The sequence below is a fragment of the Rhinolophus sinicus genome, linkage group LG01 (assembly GCF_036562045.2).
Source record: "Rhinolophus sinicus isolate RSC01 linkage group LG01, ASM3656204v1, whole genome shotgun sequence".
NCBI lineage: Eukaryota > Metazoa > Chordata > Mammalia > Chiroptera > Rhinolophidae > Rhinolophus > Rhinolophus sinicus.
The window spans coordinates 25,564,032-25,583,514 of NC_133751.1; the positions used below are offsets into that span (position 1 = coordinate 25,564,032).

The 19,483-nt window shown below is 38.3% G+C and overlaps 1 protein-coding gene across 3 annotated transcripts in view; it reads left to right on the top strand.

The window, feature by feature from the left end:
* MME (membrane metalloendopeptidase) overlaps positions 1–2,214 on the top strand; it is a 91,049-nt gene extending 88,835 nt beyond the window's left edge. For 2 of the 3 annotated variants that reach the window (XM_019731986.2, XM_019731987.2), the window contains exon 23: positions 584–946. In XM_019731986.2, coding sequence (XP_019587545.2) covers positions 584–683 — 100 coding nt within the window. In that variant the 3' untranslated portion in view covers positions 684–946. Of the gene's footprint in view, positions 1–583 lie in introns of all 3 variants that reach the window. The other variant, XM_019731985.2, reaches the window with a different exon arrangement.
* Positions 2,215–19,483: the final 17,269 nt, after the last annotated feature.

Here is a 19,483-nt window from a genome sequence, read left to right on the forward strand (position 1 = left end):
CCGATATTTATGGAGTTCTTTGGGAAGAAAAGAAAATAGTTGTTATCATCTCTATTAAATCAGCAAATACCCATTTAAAGTCTCTTATATTTAAATTATTGTGTGGGCCCTTTCAGGAGATAGTGAAAAATCATGACTTTGTTCTTTGACCAAACTCTTCTTATGTTAACTGCAATTCCAAATATGAATTATACATTTATTTTACCAACACATAGAGGATGTTTTTAAATTAACTCTCCGTGAAAATCCTAAGATGCAGGTACTATTATTGTATGCATTTTACAGAAAAGGAGACTGAGGCACAGAGGGGCTAAATAAATACAACTGATAAGAAGGATGCAAGCCATACAATCTGTCTTTAAAATCTGGTCTCTTAACTCCTATACTTCATTGCCTTTCCATTTAACAGTTCTGTTCATGAGAAGAACAGATTAATTCTACCAATTTCTTTTCTTGTTTTCCTTTTAAACTATACGTTCCAAATTAACTCCCTTGGCCTACATAGAGATATTCTATAGCACTCCCACATGGTATGGACATCAGTACCAAATACTGCTGCTGACTTTTGTTTGTTTTTTCACAGGATTATTGGGACTTTGCAGAACTCCCCTGAGTTTTCAGAAGCCTTTCATTGCCTCAAGAATTCATACATGAATCCAGAAAAAAAATGCCGGGTTTGGTGATCAGAAGAAGTGGGGCAACCCTTGGCTAGACTTGTCAACACCACAGAAATGAGGAACTCTGTCCAAGGGAGTGGGCCATAGAGGCCACTGTAATTACATGGGGATAGTTAAGAGAGAAGAGCGCATCATAATAAAAATGAAGTTAGGTTATTCTGGAAAAGGGGTGGAGCTCCGGGTCTAATGTCCATCAAATCAATCATTTCGCACTGTGTAAATAATGCTTAATCTCTAAAGATAATATTACCATTCATTTCTGTTTCTCATATGATCTGCCAGTTTGATGTTGTCTCTTGAAAACAGAGTTAACTACTATGTAGACTGGGATTTCTAATCAAAGGGAGAAAGAAGAGGTTGAAGAAGACTATTGGCACCAAAAGCACAGCAGTCATGCGCGAGTTAAAAACTCATTGCTGAAGTATTTGTTTCTACTTTTATTTGCAACATTTACGCTTCTTCAAATCTCTTCCAAAGAATTCTTCTACATACTGGGGGCTTGAGACTGATAGAGTTTTAAACTAACTGTGCCAACCATCGGTTATTCATTCTGAGATCACTTTATTTGAGGCACTTAGGGCTGATGAGTGTCTCAAACTGCTTTTGTTGTACCTGCTTTGACTGATATCAAGATTCTTGAGGCTCCCTGAAATTTTCTAAGCAATTTCTTGATCTCTCTCTCTCTCTCTCTCTCTCTCTCTCTCTCTCTCTCTCTCTCAAAACTTGGTCTTTTTAAGAGATTTGTAGTAATGTATAAATAATAATTTTTATATTTAATTATTAACTACATTTATGACTAAGTGATTGTTATAGGTAATCATTGAATATTGAAGTTTCAGACTGAGATAAATAGTTATAAACCAAGATCTGTAAAGTGATATACAGATGAAAATTTTGAGACTTTTTAAATTTATAAATCATATTGATGAAAAGATTTAAGGACAAACTTTGGGTTAAAAATTGCCATTGGACAGTTGTCTAAAGATACATAAGACCTGTGGTTTACAAGCAGGATTTTCAAAATTAAATCTGTCCCTGAGGTGGCGATAATAAAAGGGCAAAACTGTATCTATGTAGCTCTGCATCTCATCTTTTCAGATGCAAATATTTTGATAATAAATGGAAATTGTGAGCCCATTACTCACTAAGCCTGTTGTGCCAGCCATGTAGCTTTGGAACACGCATTTCTGAATAGAAATGAGGTGTTTCCATGCCTCTGATAGACCAGCTTCTAAAATTCTAACTCTGTAGATTTCTGGGAGGGACTGGTTAGTCCCTGATAGATCATCTCTTGGGGCTTTTATGATCTTTTTTCCTGTCCTGTTGACTGGTTTAGTTCATTCCATTACTTGATTAATATTTTACAAAAGAGATACATGTCCAAGATCTTTATTTATCCCAACAAAATATGAAAGTGAGGATTTTGTGTCTTTCCTGTTTGTTGATTTTACCGCTTCTTGAAAAATGCCCATTTACCTTTTTTTAAAAAAAATGTTATTGAAAGATAACATATAATACAAAAATTTCGTAAAGCATACGTGTACGGTCCAATGAACTTTCTTCAACTGAACACAGTCCAGTAACCAGCACCTATAAGAAATAAAACATTACCTACCAGCTTTCTAGAAGTGCCTTCTCCCAACCATCAACCTGCAAGGACAACTACGGCCCCGACATCTAATATCATACATTAGTTTTGCCTGCTTTTGTCTTTTATGTAAATAGAATCAACCAGCATGCATTCTTTTGTGTCTAGCTTCTTTCAGCGTTACATGTGTGAGATTCATCTATATTTTTGCATTTGATTGTGGATCTTTCATTCTCATTGCTAAATAATATTCTATTGTGAGACTATAGTACAATCCATCCATTCCATTCTTGATAGCCACTTGAGAACTTTCCAATTTGAGGATTTTAGAAATAGTGCAATAATGAACATGCTTGCATATTACCATCTTTTTTTACTTGAATATTTAATGAACTCATTTCCACAAGTGCTTCCTAAAGTTATGAATATTGAAAATATAGTTTCAAACTAATTGTGGATATTCTTATCCTTTTCCCCTTTATCACTACCACCATTATGAAAATGTAACATGTGTATATTTTCTTTAAGTAAACTGAAAATATTCATAAGTAATATTAGTAGCTGGAGCAATAGGAGCAGTCAGCTATGAAGAGAACTATCTTTGAATGGTTTAGTTTCTATCCTGTCAGAGCAGCTGAAGTCATGAAGAGCTACTAGTACAAATTATGAAAAGGCAAACTCTCCACTGCTAACTCTCTAAAATGTCAGGCTCCCGTCCATATGGAGGGGCTTGAGTGAAATGTTCTTGGGGGAATGGGGAACTTCTCTAGTGTTTGGATCTCCTGTCTCTAGAAATATTTGATTTTCTGAGACTAAGGGACAGAACAGAGTCAGAAGACCAATACCTCCCCAGCTCTCACATATGAGAATATTGTCCTCAGCACTGGGGTTGAGTTCTGTGGGGCCTTATGGTCTCCCAGTCATCTGGAGTTGTTCCATCGAGTAAGGCCTAGCTATAATCTCACACATAAATCCAGTTTCACCATGACTGACTCTTGGTCAAAGAAAGAGTTTAGAAGCTGAGACACTACCTGTTGGGAGCCAATGTAATTCTGGGGTAAGGCTAGGAAGGCATTCTCAGCGACACCATTGGTCAGGAGTCTGCCTCTGCTGCAATGTCCATGTGGATTCCAGGTGTAAGGTGGAAAGAATGTTATCCTGGGAGAAGATTCCTTTCTTCTAATCCTATTCCACCACTAATGTCAAGCTGACCTTTGGCATTTGATCTGCTTTCTTGGGCCTTTGCTTTTCTACCAGAAATAAAAGAATCAGATTCTATCAGTAGTTCTCAGCAAGAGACGGAGAATGTGTGCTGCCTCACACATAATCTGTCCCCAGTTAAGAATGACTGGATAAGATAATTTCAAAATTCCCATGTGTGTGCCTGAGTCTAATTTGACCACATTATCATGCAAAGAAAAGGACCAAAGTTTTTACTTACGGTCTGTGCTGTTCTGTTAGTTTTCTCAAAAGCCTTAATTATTTCTGTTGTTACAGATGATTGTTCTCAAAGTAGGTAACTTGAAAATAAGACTCCACCCTGTCGAACATGGAAAATCAGGAAGTTTTCTCAGGTTCCAGTCTCAAAAATACAAAATAAAACCAGTTTCTTAAATATTACTGCTTTTCTGAAATACTGGCCTCCCCCACCCCCATTAAACTTACACAGCATTTATGTCTTGAAAAATGTTCAAGCCAAATGGAGCTTTTATCTCTGTTTCTTATACTTCCTGCTAGCCAAATTGAATCTTTTTAAAAATGAATGATAATAAACTATTTTGCCAATATTTTCTTGGTTTCACCACCCCATTCTTCCAAAGATACCATGGTTTTCCGATCTAATGTCTTTTCAAAAGTTCAATGAAAAGGCTGGCAAATGCTGCAGGGAGTCTCGGACAGAAACAGACGGCTTAGGCAGAACCAAGTGTCATTGTGCACCGTCCCTGAACTGAGCAGCTTGACTTTTAGTCCATCAGGTGAAGGGAGAAGCCACACGTGATGGCAAAGTGGCCCATGTTTATTGCATTCTAATCTTTTCTTTAACAACGTTGTTTTCATTTCAACACCTTTGTATTTTGCATTTCCTCACCAACTGAGAAACACTACTTTTACTTGCAACTCATAGCCAAACTACTGTGCTTCTATTGTTTGACAAAGCTCATCCTCCAAGCTGTGTCAGGGAAGCCTGAGAGAAAAACGGGCACTGGCTCTGAAGGAAATGATGGCCTCTCGGCTTCGGCCGGGTAGAAAGACGAAGTCTAGCCACTGTGACTAATTTTTGTATTTCTGGATTTCTTTTCTACCCAGAAACTAACAATTTTTCAGGTATCAGTCATGTTAACGTCTGATTCTACTCCTATAAATGCACTTGGTAACATCTCTGTTCCAATCATCTCAAATTATAATGCATCTTAAAAGTTTACTCTATATCCAGGAAGACAAACATGGAGTTAAGCACCTGGATTATCAGTTACCTTAGTGTAATTCCTTCACACGTGCTATCAATACTCTATGTCCTCTGAAATACAACATCAAAGATATAACGCTCCAATGTTTATGGGAGCTTTATAATATCAAAGAAAGGGAGAAAAAATTAAATAGCAGGAAACGTTTGATTTGTTTAAAGAAAATGTGAAAAGGGTGCAATGTTAGATGTACATTAAAATATCAATGTTAAAATATTGTTGCATAGAATAAGAGTTGGAAGAATATATGCCAAAAATTAATAGGGGACATCTCTGACTGATGGTATTATAGGTGATTCTTATTTCCTCCCCTCCCCCCACATTTTAACTATTTCTATAAGATGAAAATATTATATTTTAAAAATCATCTAAAAATTTTGTTTGCAGGAAAGGAGGAAGTAAGGGAGCAAAGATGGAATGAAGGTAATAAAGATAATTTGACTGCAAAAGAGAAATAATTCCTTTGAATTTAAGATGTGCTCATTTATTTAACAAGCTATTCAGTTTCGTGTCTTGTACAACTTAGACCCAAGGAATCTGGTGCACTGGATTTTGGTCAGCAGCTCCCTCCCTCCACCCCGACAGGCCAGATCTCAGTTTCATGAGGTGGCATTGACACACACTGCTTAACACAGAGCAGGGGAATTTGGCAGGCCTTCTGCTGACTGTGCTTATAGTGGCTCTGTGAGAACAAAGCGTGTACTCTTGAGGTTTTTGTTTTGTTTTGTTTTTCTGAAAATGCTAAAGGGTTGATTGATATGTCCATACTTTCCTACCTGGTCTCTCCGCATACAAAACCCTAGTATTTGCCAAACCAATACCAAGGTTAAAGACACAGCCTATAAATGCCATACAGAAGCCAGTAGATTATACAGTGATCAGACTAAATTCCTCACCTGGTAGGCACCATGATTTACCTGGGGGTAAGATGCTCGAATTTAGAGGCTGAACAGGGAGGACACAGAAGGATACAGCTAATCCCAGGTGACTCACTGTTTACATGTGCTTATATTTGACTTTGGTTGCAAATGTGAAAATCAAACTTATGCTCATTTAGAGATTTTGTTGAGCCACACTACCAAACGTGGGTATGTATGAGTCATTGGGCCTTCTTTCCATGTGTCGACTTTATTATTGCAGACTGGCTTTCCCCGAAAGAAAGCCATGATGGTCAGCCACACTCAGACTCCAAGACTGTCTGCTTTCTTCCCAGGGGAAGGACAGGCTCTAACTGCAGTCCACATTAGACAAATCCTAGAGAAAACCTAATTGGCTTATTTTGGACACATGCCCACCCCTTTGGCTAGTGCCTGGGGGAGTGGGCACGTTGTAGAAATTATGATCATTGATCCCCCACAGAATTGGAGAAGTAGAGTTTCCCAAAAGAAGAAAAGTACCATTTCTAGAAAAGAAACAGATGTTCAAAACACTGGTAAGACTAGATACTTCTTAAATGCTTGGCAAAATATCTCAGTTTGGATTACACTGTGCATGTTACATTTTTAATAAGTGTCAACTTTAATGTTGTGTGACAAAAATGAAGACTATGTATTTTAGCTATATTTAGTATTTAAGAAAATTAAAAATTATTAATAAAGGAGGGTGGCAAGGAGGAGAAACGATGCTTTGTTTTTATGGTGAGTGAGGTACGGAATCTAGGTTGTTTGCATCAAGTTTCCATTTAATGTCACTGACCCGTGAATAAATGTTAGTACCCCTGATATTACAGATGGTGGATTTGAATTTCACACAGGTTAACGGATTTGTCCAAATTTATACAGTAGATGACAAGCCCAGAGGCCAAACCAAAGTATGCTGAAGTCCAAAATCTACCTAAATTTACCATCAAAGCTCTCTATGTCCTTATAAAATGCATTTTAGACTGTCAAGATCAACTCATTTGTAGCTAATTAGTCCCAAACCATGTCTTTTAAGAAAAATGAATGAAAAAAATAAAATTTTACGACTATTTTTCTTCACATAAACCTTTGTTATTTTTAAAAGAACATTAAGTATTTTAAACAATTACATCAGTAACCACTTAATGAGCATCTATGTTCAAGGTACTACATTAGAAGCAAGAATAAAAATAGCTGAAAAAGAAAAAAAGAAAGAAAAACAGGATAAAGTACTATTCTTCGCCTGGCACTACAATTATCCACTACATTCGTTCACTTATTCCTTGAAACATCAGGCACCTTTGATGTGTGATGCACTATATCACACATTGGAAGATTATCTCTACCGGACCCACTAAAAGACAAAAATAAATGAAAACATCTGGCCTTTTCACATAATAGAGACATTTAAAACATACACAAATAAATACAATTGCATGTGTAATATGCCAAGAGAGAAAGAAAAAGAAAAATTGAGAATTCAGAGAAATTTTCTTTCCTAGCATGCCAAAGACATTCTGCAGGAAGTACACTTAAGTTGCATTTGACCCTATGGATGGGATTTTGACAATTGGAAATAGAGGCAAGGAGATATTTTGGCTAAGTGTACCTCGTATACAAAATTAAGCAACAAAAGAGTAAGAATTCCATGATTATGTAGCAACGCTAGCTCTGGATAAACAGCAAACGGGAGCATACACTCTGAGACTGCTGACGGTTCTCCACAGTTGGCTCTTTGACATGTCCTGTCCCAAGAAAAGTGTTCCTTATTTATGCAAATATTTAATGCTCTTCTCAAATTGTATACCTTATCATTCTACTTTTAAAGAAGTCCTGTACATTTCTTACATTTGCTAGAAGTTGTGTTTATTATAAGGATAGCATTCATCTTATTCCTGGGAACTTAGAATTCTACTCTTATTCCGGTCCTAGTGCTAAATCACTGCATGGAGCAAGTAACTAATTTTCTGCATTTCCATTGTCTCAGAATTGAAATCAGTGTTAGGATCAAGGTCTCCTCAAAACCAGAAGGTACGCAGATGCAATGTTTTGCAAACCAAACTCCTTGGAGATGGCGAACGATATCTTCATGAAGAGGAACTAGGCCACAGTGTCATGGAAAAATTGGAATCCAGCAAAAGCCAGCTAGACCCAGGGACACCCAGGGTCAAAGCTTGGCTACGCAGCTAGCATTTGGCTCCTCTAAGCCTCAATTTCCTCTTCAAAATGGTCATAATCACAGGCACCTCTCGGGGAAGGATACTGTACCAGTTGCCAAAAAAAATTGTATTTTCGACTGCATTGAAATTTAATACCTTGATCATTACCTCTGACTTTTCCTTGACACTAATTAAGTCTGTGAGTCTTTAAAAACATAAGGACTTTTGGCTAAAAGACTAGAATTTTGGTGTGTTTTTTTTTTCTTTTTACCATCTTATCTTTTATGTTGCTCTAGGCGAGTCACTTGATCCCTTTTATATCATTTTTTTCACTAGCTACTCTTGAAACAGAGAAGACACAAAACATGCAATCCTTACATAGCAAAGAATTTCTTTAAAAGTAAAAAGAGTAAAGCAAGAACACAGGCAGAACAAAGGTGAAGTTTTAAGAGAGATGATAACTTGGGGAAATATAGTTTATGCAAGTATCTTCACTTTTCTCAGAAACTTTATCCCAGAGACTTTGGGAAAATGATTTAACACTTTTGAAGCTTAATTTGCTTAGAAGTACAGTGTAAAAATGTAGACACGCTTTTGTCACTTAGGTATGTGCCATGTTTCCCCAAAAATAAGACCTAGCCGGACCATCAGCTTGAATGCATCTTTTGGAGCAAAAATTAGTATAAGACTTAGTCTTATACTGTATAATATCTGTCTTATAATATACTGTATAATATTATATTAAAATAAGATCGGGTTTTATATTAGTTTTTGTTCCAAAAGATGCATTAGAGCTAATGGTCCAGCTAGGTTATTTTCGGGGAAACACGGTGTAGGTAGAATAATGCTCCCCTCCACAGGTGTCCACATCCTAATTCACAGAACCTGTGAATACATCTAGGTTAGGGCGCAGAGCAAAGGGGAATTTAATGTTCCAAGTGGACTTAAAGTCGCTGATCATCTGACCTTAAGAAGCTGATTATCCTGGGTCATCCAGGCAGGCCCAGTACAATCAATAGGGTCCTTAAAAGTGAAGAGAGGCAAAAGAGGGTAGAGTGATGCGATGTGAGAACGCTACCAGCTGTGGCCAGCTGTGAAGATGGAGAAAGAGTGTCACAGGATGAGTGCAGGCAGCCTCTGCAAGCTGGCAAGGGAATGGATTCCTCCCTAGAAGCTCCAGAAGGAAAACAGCCCTGAAGGCACCTTTGACACTAGGAGACCCCTATCCCCGATTTCTGACCTTCAGAAATGTCAAATAATAAATTTCTGTTGTTTTAAACCACTAAATTTGTGGTAATTTGTTATGGCAGCTCCAGAAAATATGTAAGTAAATATGCATTCTACAATACCTCAGAATTATTTAAACTTTTTTAAAATTATGCTTAGCTTAGATATTAACTTCTAATGACAAAATATATGCAACAATAAAATCAGTCAAAAATATTTACTATTCTTCTATTATATGTTATTAAATAGTGAGGTATATGGATACAAAATCAATTTGAGATAACTAGATATGAGTTGCCATTATTCTAAACAAATATGAGTAGTCATAATTGGTTCACTCACACAAAGACTGAAACATTGGCCTTTATGAAATAAACATAATTCATCTTACAGAGGTTAGCTATTTGACACTTAACAAGCCTTGCCTATCACCCACCTTTCATCTCAGCATGCAAACTAATTAACTACTGAGACGACCGTCCTTGTATAAGCACTAATATGTCAGGAAAATATTTATGACTTTATCCAATAAAGTAGCTCAAATATAAATTGTTTAAGCAAAGCTTTGAGAAAATAGAAACCCAGGACCATGGAAATCCTAAAGCAGCCTTGATATTATATTGCACTTGGCACATTACATTTTCCTGAAAGTTTATTCATAGATATTATTTTTACTTTAGACAAGCTAATGAATTGCTATGTTTCAGGAACTTCTGCATTCAGCCTCAGGAGTCTGTCATGAAAAAGACCTATCCCCCTAATGCTCACACATTGACGATAAAGAGATAGTGACACTGGCAAGTACGTACTGTCCTTGGTAGCAACAAGAATGTTCCTGATTTTTTTAAACACCTATAAGTTCCATATTTACATTACTCAGGACTTCCTCAATACTTCAGTTCTGTACGGTGCAAAATGAATGAACAAAGCCCAGATCATAATGTGCTAGAGCCAGCTCTTAACCTGCTCATGAAAGCCGATTTTTAAATTTTCAAGAATTGTATGAGCTAGTTGATGTCATGTCAGATTCATAGCTTGAAATCATCCAGCACTATAAACCAGGGTTGGCCAGTTGGTTGGTTGGTTGGTTGGTTGGTTGGTTGGTTGGTTGGTTGATTTTTCCCAGAGAGCCAACTATTCAACATTTACAAGCACATCACTGGCTTTGACCAAAGGCAACTCACAATCTAGTAAGCAAAACCAGGGTAGCCATCTAAAATAACACACAATCTAAAGGAGTTCCTATATACCTTAGATACAGGTTTGTGTGTGTGTAGCTTTTCCCATACATGGCTGTAGTTTTCTTATTCTAACATGTTAGAATTTTCTAATAGATGAAAGCAAAGCACCTTGAGGAAGGGACATCTCTTTCTAATTCACACAGTGAGCTTATTGCTGCCGTGAGGGGTTAAGATATCAGAATAACTGTAATAGAGGATTTAATCATGATGGCAATGATGCAGGAATTTGAATGAGACTCCATCCATTTGCACATATCTGCAAATGCTTTAGGAGGATGCATCATGAAGCTAGGTCTTAAAGATAGATTTTTCTATGGGAAAAGAGTGGAATTAGAATTGCAAGAGACAAGAACAAATGAGTCAAGGGTAGTTGCTGGGACAGTTCTTCAAAGAGTCAATTGGCTTGTCTAAAACTAACCAGAAGAAAATGCATTTTTCAAGGTAGTTGGGGGCCCGACTATAGGGATCTGGAATTCAAAACTAAGAAGTTTTCTTTATCATTGAACCTTCAGGGCTTGGTACCTAGTACATTGTAGTACATTGTAGGTACCTCAAATTTTATTCTGTTTGGGAAACATGAGCTGAGTTTATGCCATTATCCTTAATTCTTCTACCACAACACATCTGATAAAATGTTTTCAATACATCCCAGCTAAGCTAATCCCAAACCAATTCTTGCATCATTTTATAAAGTGACTTTCATAACCTTTCCCCTGGTAAGATATTTTGCCAGACTAAAATTAAGAGGTTAAAGTTAAGAAACTAAAGATAAGTAAACATAATAGAAATTGGGACAAAAGGTTATAAGAAGGGAGATTGCCTTACTAGGGTGGTTCTCATCCTGTCCTGGAGAATTGAATCAGAACCAGTAAAAGGTACTCAAAGTGAGGCAACACTAAAGAAACAGTGGAGTTGAATGAAATGGGATACACTAGTGAAGAGGTCCATTTAATTTCGACCTCAAGATTGCCTGTTCCCTAACTAGAAAGTGTGCTACGCTAGAGCTCTTCCCTCTTCTGGGAATCCCAGCAAATGACAAAGGCCAAGGGTCGGGGTCATCAAGGCTTGGAGTTCTACCAGATAAACTAGATCAAGATAAATAGATAAAAGAGATCAAGAACTCTTGTGGGGTCTCCAGTCATAAAGCAGGGAGAAATGGCAGAGAAAGCATCATGGTAAATGTCACCAAACAGTCTTGCTCTGTCTTACCTCCCATCCATCCTGCAGGAACAAATTTCTGATCCTCTCAACTTTCTCCTAAATATTTCTGAGAGTCCTATGTTCCATGTAAAACCAAATCTAGTTCTCTGGATCACTCAAGAACTCCCTCCTCTCTGGCTTCAGTTTTCTGCAAAGACTTCTCCTATTAATGTCAATTCCTAATGCAACAGCTATGCTCCAAGGCCCACAAAGGGGGCTACTGCTGCTAACCCCCATCAAAGGGGAAGCCAGCCACAGCTACCTGTCTTCATGATACAGCTCTCAGAGTGCTGAGGCTAGGCACTGAGGGCTCTGTCACCTCATTTGAGGGCTCTGTCTCTTGTTACTGCCAAAGATTCCAGAATAGGATTTTTCCATTGTTTCAACGACCATGTTATTGACATCTTGCTTTGTCACATCCCACAAAGATTTTTACTGGGGACCTACAACTCAAATTTGAACTCATGGCAACATTCTGAGTGACACACAACGCACCGAGCTCAGAATCTCCCTTCTGCCAAGCGAAACTTTTGAATCACAAGTCTCACTTCCTTTAAGACACATCATTTTCTGGGATACTCTAAACAAACTTCTGTTGAGCATGCCTCATGCCCAGACAAGGCTGATATTCAGAAGGTTGGCACCTAAATGGGTGTGCTATGTGCTTACAGATGGCACCCATTCTGATTGGTCAGTAGGAAACATTTTGGCTAGTCTCCTGCCTCCAGGACTTCCTAAATCTTAGGGCAAATACATGGAGGCTCAGAGAACGCCACTTTAAAAAATATTGCAGGAAAGTATATTTTCCATGCCTTAGTTCCTTAACAATGGGAAAAATATAAGACAGCTATATGATAATAAAGATATTGATTATTACTTTAGGGTGTGTCAATGCTTCTCATTTCCAAGGATGTTTACCATAAAACAGGGTGAACTATGACAAACTGATCTTTTTTGATACTGAAATGTGGGCAAAAGTCCCAATGTGGTTCGTCAGGTAAAAACTGCTGTGTCCCAGTTTCCATTCTCCTCTTCCTTTTTATAACAGAATTCCTAAGCTTTGTCTGAGCACATGGCCACGCAGCTACAGACTATATTTTCCAGCCATGTGTCCCTAACTGGCTGTGTGCATTGGGAAGAATCACCCTCTCTGGGTTCTGTTTCCTCATCTGTAAGAAAATAAGCAAACAAAACACTAAAGGCTGGAGAGGAGGGACTTGAACTAGATTTCTGGGGCATCTGCCACCTCTAGTATTCCATGGGTCTCTAAGTGTAAATTTTATCTCTTTGATGATGTTGACAGTCTCAGAAACCAGGTATTTTAAGAGCTACCTACACTTTGGGTATTCTTATTTTAGAAGATCTACCTAACTTCCTATCAAACGTATGGAAATGTACTCAGATTCTACTGAAATATAATTCATGTGTAACTCTATGTGAATTTCATATTTGCAGCCAATAACTTTTTTCAAGTCTAAGATATTTTACTGACCTTAACACTATGCCTATAGGGCCCAATGAAGCATTGATCCTCCAAAGAACCATTCTCCAGATTCTGCAGAACAGATTTTAGTACGGCTCAGTGGGTTCCACCATGCAGTGCTCCTACGAAGTGGAACATATATTTAAATACTCTGGTCTTAAATCCCAGTGGTTGCACAAATCACTACACTCACTTGGGAAGTCAGAGGAGCCAGAATAAGGATTGGCAGAAAGGGTACCCTAACCTGATGCGGGAACCCAGAGCTATTTAAGCGAGTGCGGTTCGGCAGCCTTGATGACTCTTATGTGCTCTCAGAACATGACTTTGGGAGCAAGGTTGGTATCTTTAAAGGGTCTGGATATTTGAAAGGGAACTTAATTTTATGTGGAAACATTTACAGTACTTGAGGTATAAGAAAATGGGATGTAGACACCTGAAAAATTACATGGGTTATTAGACTAATTGGTCTCTGATCCAAAGAAATTCAGTGGGTTGCATCCTTCCTATGAAAGGTGAGGCAGCTTGCTCAATCAATATATACATTAACTTCCATGAGCTCCCCAGAGAGAACTGTCCCTAAAACATTAAGTTGGTGCAACAGTAATTGCAGTTTAAAAGGTTGAAAATAATTGCAAACCGCAATTACTTTGGCACCAACCTAATACATATTTGCCCTATTATTACTCAGAAGGCCAATCCAGCTGGAGACACTCTTGGGAGGTTCATGAAAAGGAGAGCACTTCTTCAAAAGGACCATCTGCCTGGGAATCTTCTCTGACCCTGAGCAGAAAGCAAAACACCTCATGGCCTCTAAACCCAGACTCAGCCCAGCCAGGAGTCCAGCCAGGTTTGCCCACTCACACCGTTCACTTCTTAGGATTCCAGCTCTTCCAATATAAGTCATCTAGGGGTCACTGCAGACATCTGAGCTGGTGAAGACTTTGTCAACCCACGAAATTCTTAATAGGCTTACCAACATGCTATGCAACAGTCAAAATAAATCATTTGTGGCAACATATACTTCCAAAACATCTATTACCACAGGTTGACCTGGTGACTAATAAGCTTATTTACCACTTGGATCTACAGAGGGAAGATGGAGATGACTATTTTCTTGACACTAATAAAACCTGGGTATTTACACAATGACTGCAAGATACCAGCTTTATTAAGAAATATATAACTAACATAATCATCTTTTTGTTTGAATGCCTGTGGCTTATGTACCATGAAGAACAAACTTTGAATTACTTGGCCTTCCCAGCCTTGAGCATTAAAAGATAACTTTTTTTTTTAATCTAAGATTGCAAATAAAGTTGTCATGTAAGGCCAGTAGTGAAAATTAGGGAAAACTATTTTAAAACCATGGTTCATATTGAAATCAACTGGCTTTGGCAAGCATCTAACTAATTACAAACCTATTTTGTAATTGGAATTAGGCCAAGCTATTAAGATAGCCTATATAAAACATACTGGACTAATAAAGGAAGAACTCAAAAATTAGGATGAACCCAAAATGAGCAGAGCAGCTGCAGAACACCTGTTAGATAATGAAAATTGAAGTCAAATGGTAAGAATAGCTAGAGGAATGGTTGAAACATATAGCAATAAACCATGTCTCAAAGATGACTATTTACAGAAAGAGAAGGAACACTGCAAGGAGAAGAAAAGAATTCAAGTTTCCCAAGGTAGTGAATTCTATTTCAAATAATCCACGCTTAAATCACAGAGGAGCTCAGCAGGAACCAATAACTTGATTTGATAGAAGTGGGGAAAAGAGCAGAAAATTCATGTCCTATTTATAAGTACATGTAGAGAAATTGACAATTAGAAAATTAAAATAATCCTATTGCTGTTTCTTATTAAGACACCAAAGGAAAGAGACTAGGACAGGAAGAAACTTATCATGAAGGAGGCTGTGACCTTGGGCAAGTTACTTAACCTCTATGTATTTCAATTTCTCTTTTAAATTGAAGGACTTGGACAGATGCCGTCTAAAGTTTGTTCCGGCTCCAACACTGTATTTCACCAAAAACTTGTGAATTCTCAGCAAATAAGACTAAATAAAAGGAATGGTATATTATGGTGAATGATAAGCCCAAGAAAGAGCCTAAGGGAAGCCCATGCTTTTTTAAATTTTTCATTGTATTAGGTCCTTCATGCCTCTATTCAAAATTCTCTCCTAATTTCCTGAATAGGACATTGTTTCCTGTGTCTAATAGACAATATGGCTGCCTTCACAGTATGGTGCAAAGTTGCCTAGAAATTTTTCAGTGTACTTTGTTTTGAAGTGGATTCTCTATTTTTCCCCCCTTTTTAAAAATAAGGATATTCTTTTACATAACCTCAGTTCAGTTACCATCTGTATTTTTTTTTTTTTTTCAGTTTTATTGGGGACTATTGGGGAATAGTGTGTTTCTCCAGGGCCCATCAGCTCCAAGTCATTGTCCTTCAATCTAGTTGTAGAGGGCACAGCTCAGCTCCAAGTCCAGACACCCAGTTTTCAATCTTTAGTTGCAGGGGGCGCAGCCCACCATCCCATGCAGGAATTGAATGGGCAACCTTGTTGAGATACCATGCTCTAACCAACTGAACCATCCGGCTGCCCTGAAGTGGATTCTTAACAGCACAACCACAACCAAAAACATTTATCCTTACCTTATCACAATAATTACTGTTTAAGAAGCAGAGTTTACCTGTTATCTCTTCCATCAGGATCAGTTCTAAGACATAAGTGAAGAGAGTCCTTGGAGCTTTGCGCTTCTCACTCGTAACTTTAATAGCATTCTTTCCTCAGTACCCCCCCTCTAGCCTCATCTGACCTTCACATACAGAACCATGCCTGTGCAGACACCTCCTGTACCCAGAAGCACAGGCTTCCCGTGGGAAAAAAAGGCAAGTTTGTCAAAGGCTGACACCCAGCACTGATCACAATACCTGACTCAGAGTAGGAGGTTAATAAATACCAGGTAAATGGCTCACAAGCATTTTAAGAGTAACAAACTTGATCTTGTCGAATTCCCTCAAGATCCTGCTGCCTCATCCAATAAGTAGCCCCTCCCTGCAAGAGCCACTGGATGCTAATGTGTTTACATGATAATCTCCCAGGTCAGAAGAAAGCATTTTAAAAGATAATAAGTGCCTTAACTATAATGCCTAATCCAGGAGTCAGAATGGGAAACAGAAGCACCGTTCAGAATCCTTCCATTTTTACAATATATATGCAGCCTCATTTTTCAAGCACTTATCTTAAAATATTACAATATGATGTTTTAAAATCTTCACTTATTTAAAGTTACCAGTATGGGCAATGTTAAAACTTGGATAGAGGAAAGGAGAATGGAAAACGGAGTGGGAGAGAAGGATAGTTCTATTTTTGAGCTCTGCTGAATTACAGGTAGAGTTCTGGGTACTTTACATACAGTGTCTCATTGAAGCCTGAAGCTGTTAGACATTCCATTTACAGACAAGCAAACCGAGGCTTGTAGAAGCTGATTTGCTTCTACAAGCTTACTTTGCTGGAAAAATGGCAGAGCTGGGACTGAAATCCAGCTTTTTGTTTTGTTTTTCTTTTTTCTTTTTTTACTATTTATCTCTTTCAGAAAAACCTTTTCATTTGTGTCTGGGTCAGGTGTCACATACAATCAAAGGAATCACAGTAAATCCCTATTTCCTTGGTTATGGAATATCTGTCTCTCTCTGCCAGGCCTTGTACTTTGCCCCTACAGGGCCCATCACAACATTTCAAAGAAATTTCTATTTCTGATTCACCGTGTCTTATACCAATCCCTGACAATGATATGCCACTGCTATGGGTTGAATTGTGTCTCCCCACCCCCAAAAGATGTTGAAGTCCTAACCCACTGTACCTTATTTGGAAATAGGGTCTTTGCAGATAATTAAGTTACGATGAGTTCATCAGGGTGAGCCCTAATCCAATATGACTGGTGTCCATATAAACAGGGGAAATTTGGACCCTAACAGACATGTACACAGGGAGAATGCCACATGAAGAGGAAGGCAGAGATCAGGGTGATGCTTCTACATGCCAAGGGACACCAACATTTGCCAGCAAACCACCAGAAACTAGGAGAAAGGCGTGGAAGCCATTCTCCTGCCCAGCCCTCAGAAGGAACTAACCTTGCTGACACCCTGCTTTTGGATTTCTAGCCTCCAGAGCCATAGACGATAAATTTCTGTTTTTTTAAGCCACTCTTCTTGTACTTTGCCATGGCAGTCCCAGGAAACTAAGACAGCTGCCACGCAGTAAACACTACGAATACATAGGGCAACAAGAGAACAGCTGCAAATTATGTAACAAAAAATTATTCAGAAAGATCAAATAAAGATTCAGAAGGCAAAAGTAATCCAATATTTGTTCAATATGTGTTCTTCTACTCTGATGACTACAGTATTCAGAAAATGAGGCCATCAGATGTAACCAAGTATTTTAATTACATTAATTGCTCACAAAAATAAAAGCTTTTAGTCTGGTAAGTAATTTTAATGCCTCCTAGAACTATCTTCTCCAAGACGCATGCATGTGAAATTGACAAATGTGTTTTTAATTCACAGAGGAAATTGATATTTCCCAGAAACTGGAAGATATTTAACTATTGAAACTCAGCCATAAATTTCAGCTCAGTGCAGGCAGGTTATAATTTGAAGGCCTAGGGAATAAACAGTGACAGGCAAGGACATGCTTCATAGATAACCTTTTCCCAGTATCCTCTAACAGCCCAACTCAGGCCACACTTTTACATGCATTTCCAGTTTGCTTAAAATCATAAAGGGAATAGAGTTCAAATAATTGTAGAAAATAAGATTGTGCTTAGTGAACATAATTCAATGTGTTGGCAAACACTGAAATTCATTTGTGAATTAGCTGGAAAATCACCAAACGCAGAGTTAAGGTAACTTCCATCACGTATCATGTGAGGTTGCTTAGGATTCCAAAAAAGGAAGAGATCATGATAATCAGTTATATAGATCAGCATATTCTGTATTTTCCTCTGTCTTATTTCTCATCATCCTCCAACCACCACATTTCTTCCAGTTCCAGCTCATCAGAATGCGTTATTCAAGACAATATTTAAAATTTACTGAGAAACTATTAATTTTTTTCAATAATTTAGTAAATATGTATTTTACTTATTTCGTAGGATAGGCACTGTCCTAGGATATGGTGGTAAACTGAACAGGTGCAATTTCTACCCTCATAAAACCTACCCTTGAGCTAATTTGTAAGCTTGTGTTAGAGGCAAAGGGAGTGCTTAGAAATGTAACATACCCACAAAAAGTTTATGGTGTATTGTGATGGCCAGACCCACACAAGATTTCTCAAATAACAATACAAAAGACAACACAGGAGTAAGAGCCCAATAGGTGATATTAACAATTACTGCTGAGTTACATGAAAAAAATCATTGTTTATCACAGACGCCTACTGTTTTTTTGCATAAACTCACTCATCTTCTGTGAATTTTCGCAGTCCTCATTCTGTATCCATGATTACAGCAGAGGCAGCCATGCTTTAATGCAATCCTGACCCTGGGGCTACACACATCAGTTATAATCATCTATAATATAAAATGGATTATGTAAGTGCTATAATGGAGGTTAAACCCAGATAGCAGCTAAGGTTTTGCTGTCCCCTGAGATCAAGAGAAGATCAACAAAATCCCCATTTTTGTCCTATAACTTATAAACAATTTTAGCCCCCATGCTCTGCTCTGCCAACTTATTTTTTAGTCTGCCTTGTGAGTGTACCTTCATTTCCACCAAATTTTCAAACCACACGTGCCTCCCAAAAGTAAATAATAAAATAAAATAAAAGCCTCACTCTCATGAGGGTTTTAGTAAATAATAAAATAAAATAAAATAAAAGCCTCACTCTCATGAGGGTTTTAGATGTGTGGCATACCTCACTGAGTGCTTGAAAAATACAGACAGGATGTATGTCATAATGATTGTCATTCAGGGTCTCTGCTCCCGCTCCCCACACAAGGACGCAGGATATGATGAGGCCAAAAAGGAACACCCACGGAGCCATAGATAGGGAAGTCATACCACTATATTCTCTCTGGCGGCTGGGTTGGAGACACAGGAAGCAGGAGCCACACGATCCACAATCTGCCGTCCACTTCTTTGCCAACAAACCCCTTGCTAACTGCAATCCGTGCTTACTAGCTTAGCCATGGCAATTATATTAGTGACTAATGACTAACTGGTTACAGCTGATGGCCAACTAGTCACAGCTGATGGCCATCTACTACCCGAGCCAGCACCTTTCCACGTGAGGCCGAGCACCTGGAAACTGCTCTCTGGGACTCTGTCCCCACAATGATACAAACCTTAAAATGGAATACCAATGTCCCAACACCTTCTCATCTCAGGGCACTCACAAACTCCCATTCATAGCTCATGCACAGAAATTGGGCCACATCTGTTGTCATGTGGGTCTCAGCTCCCACTCCCCGCACAAGACCACAGGATATGGTGAGGCCAAAAGGGAACAACAACCGAGCCATAGAGAGGGGAGTCA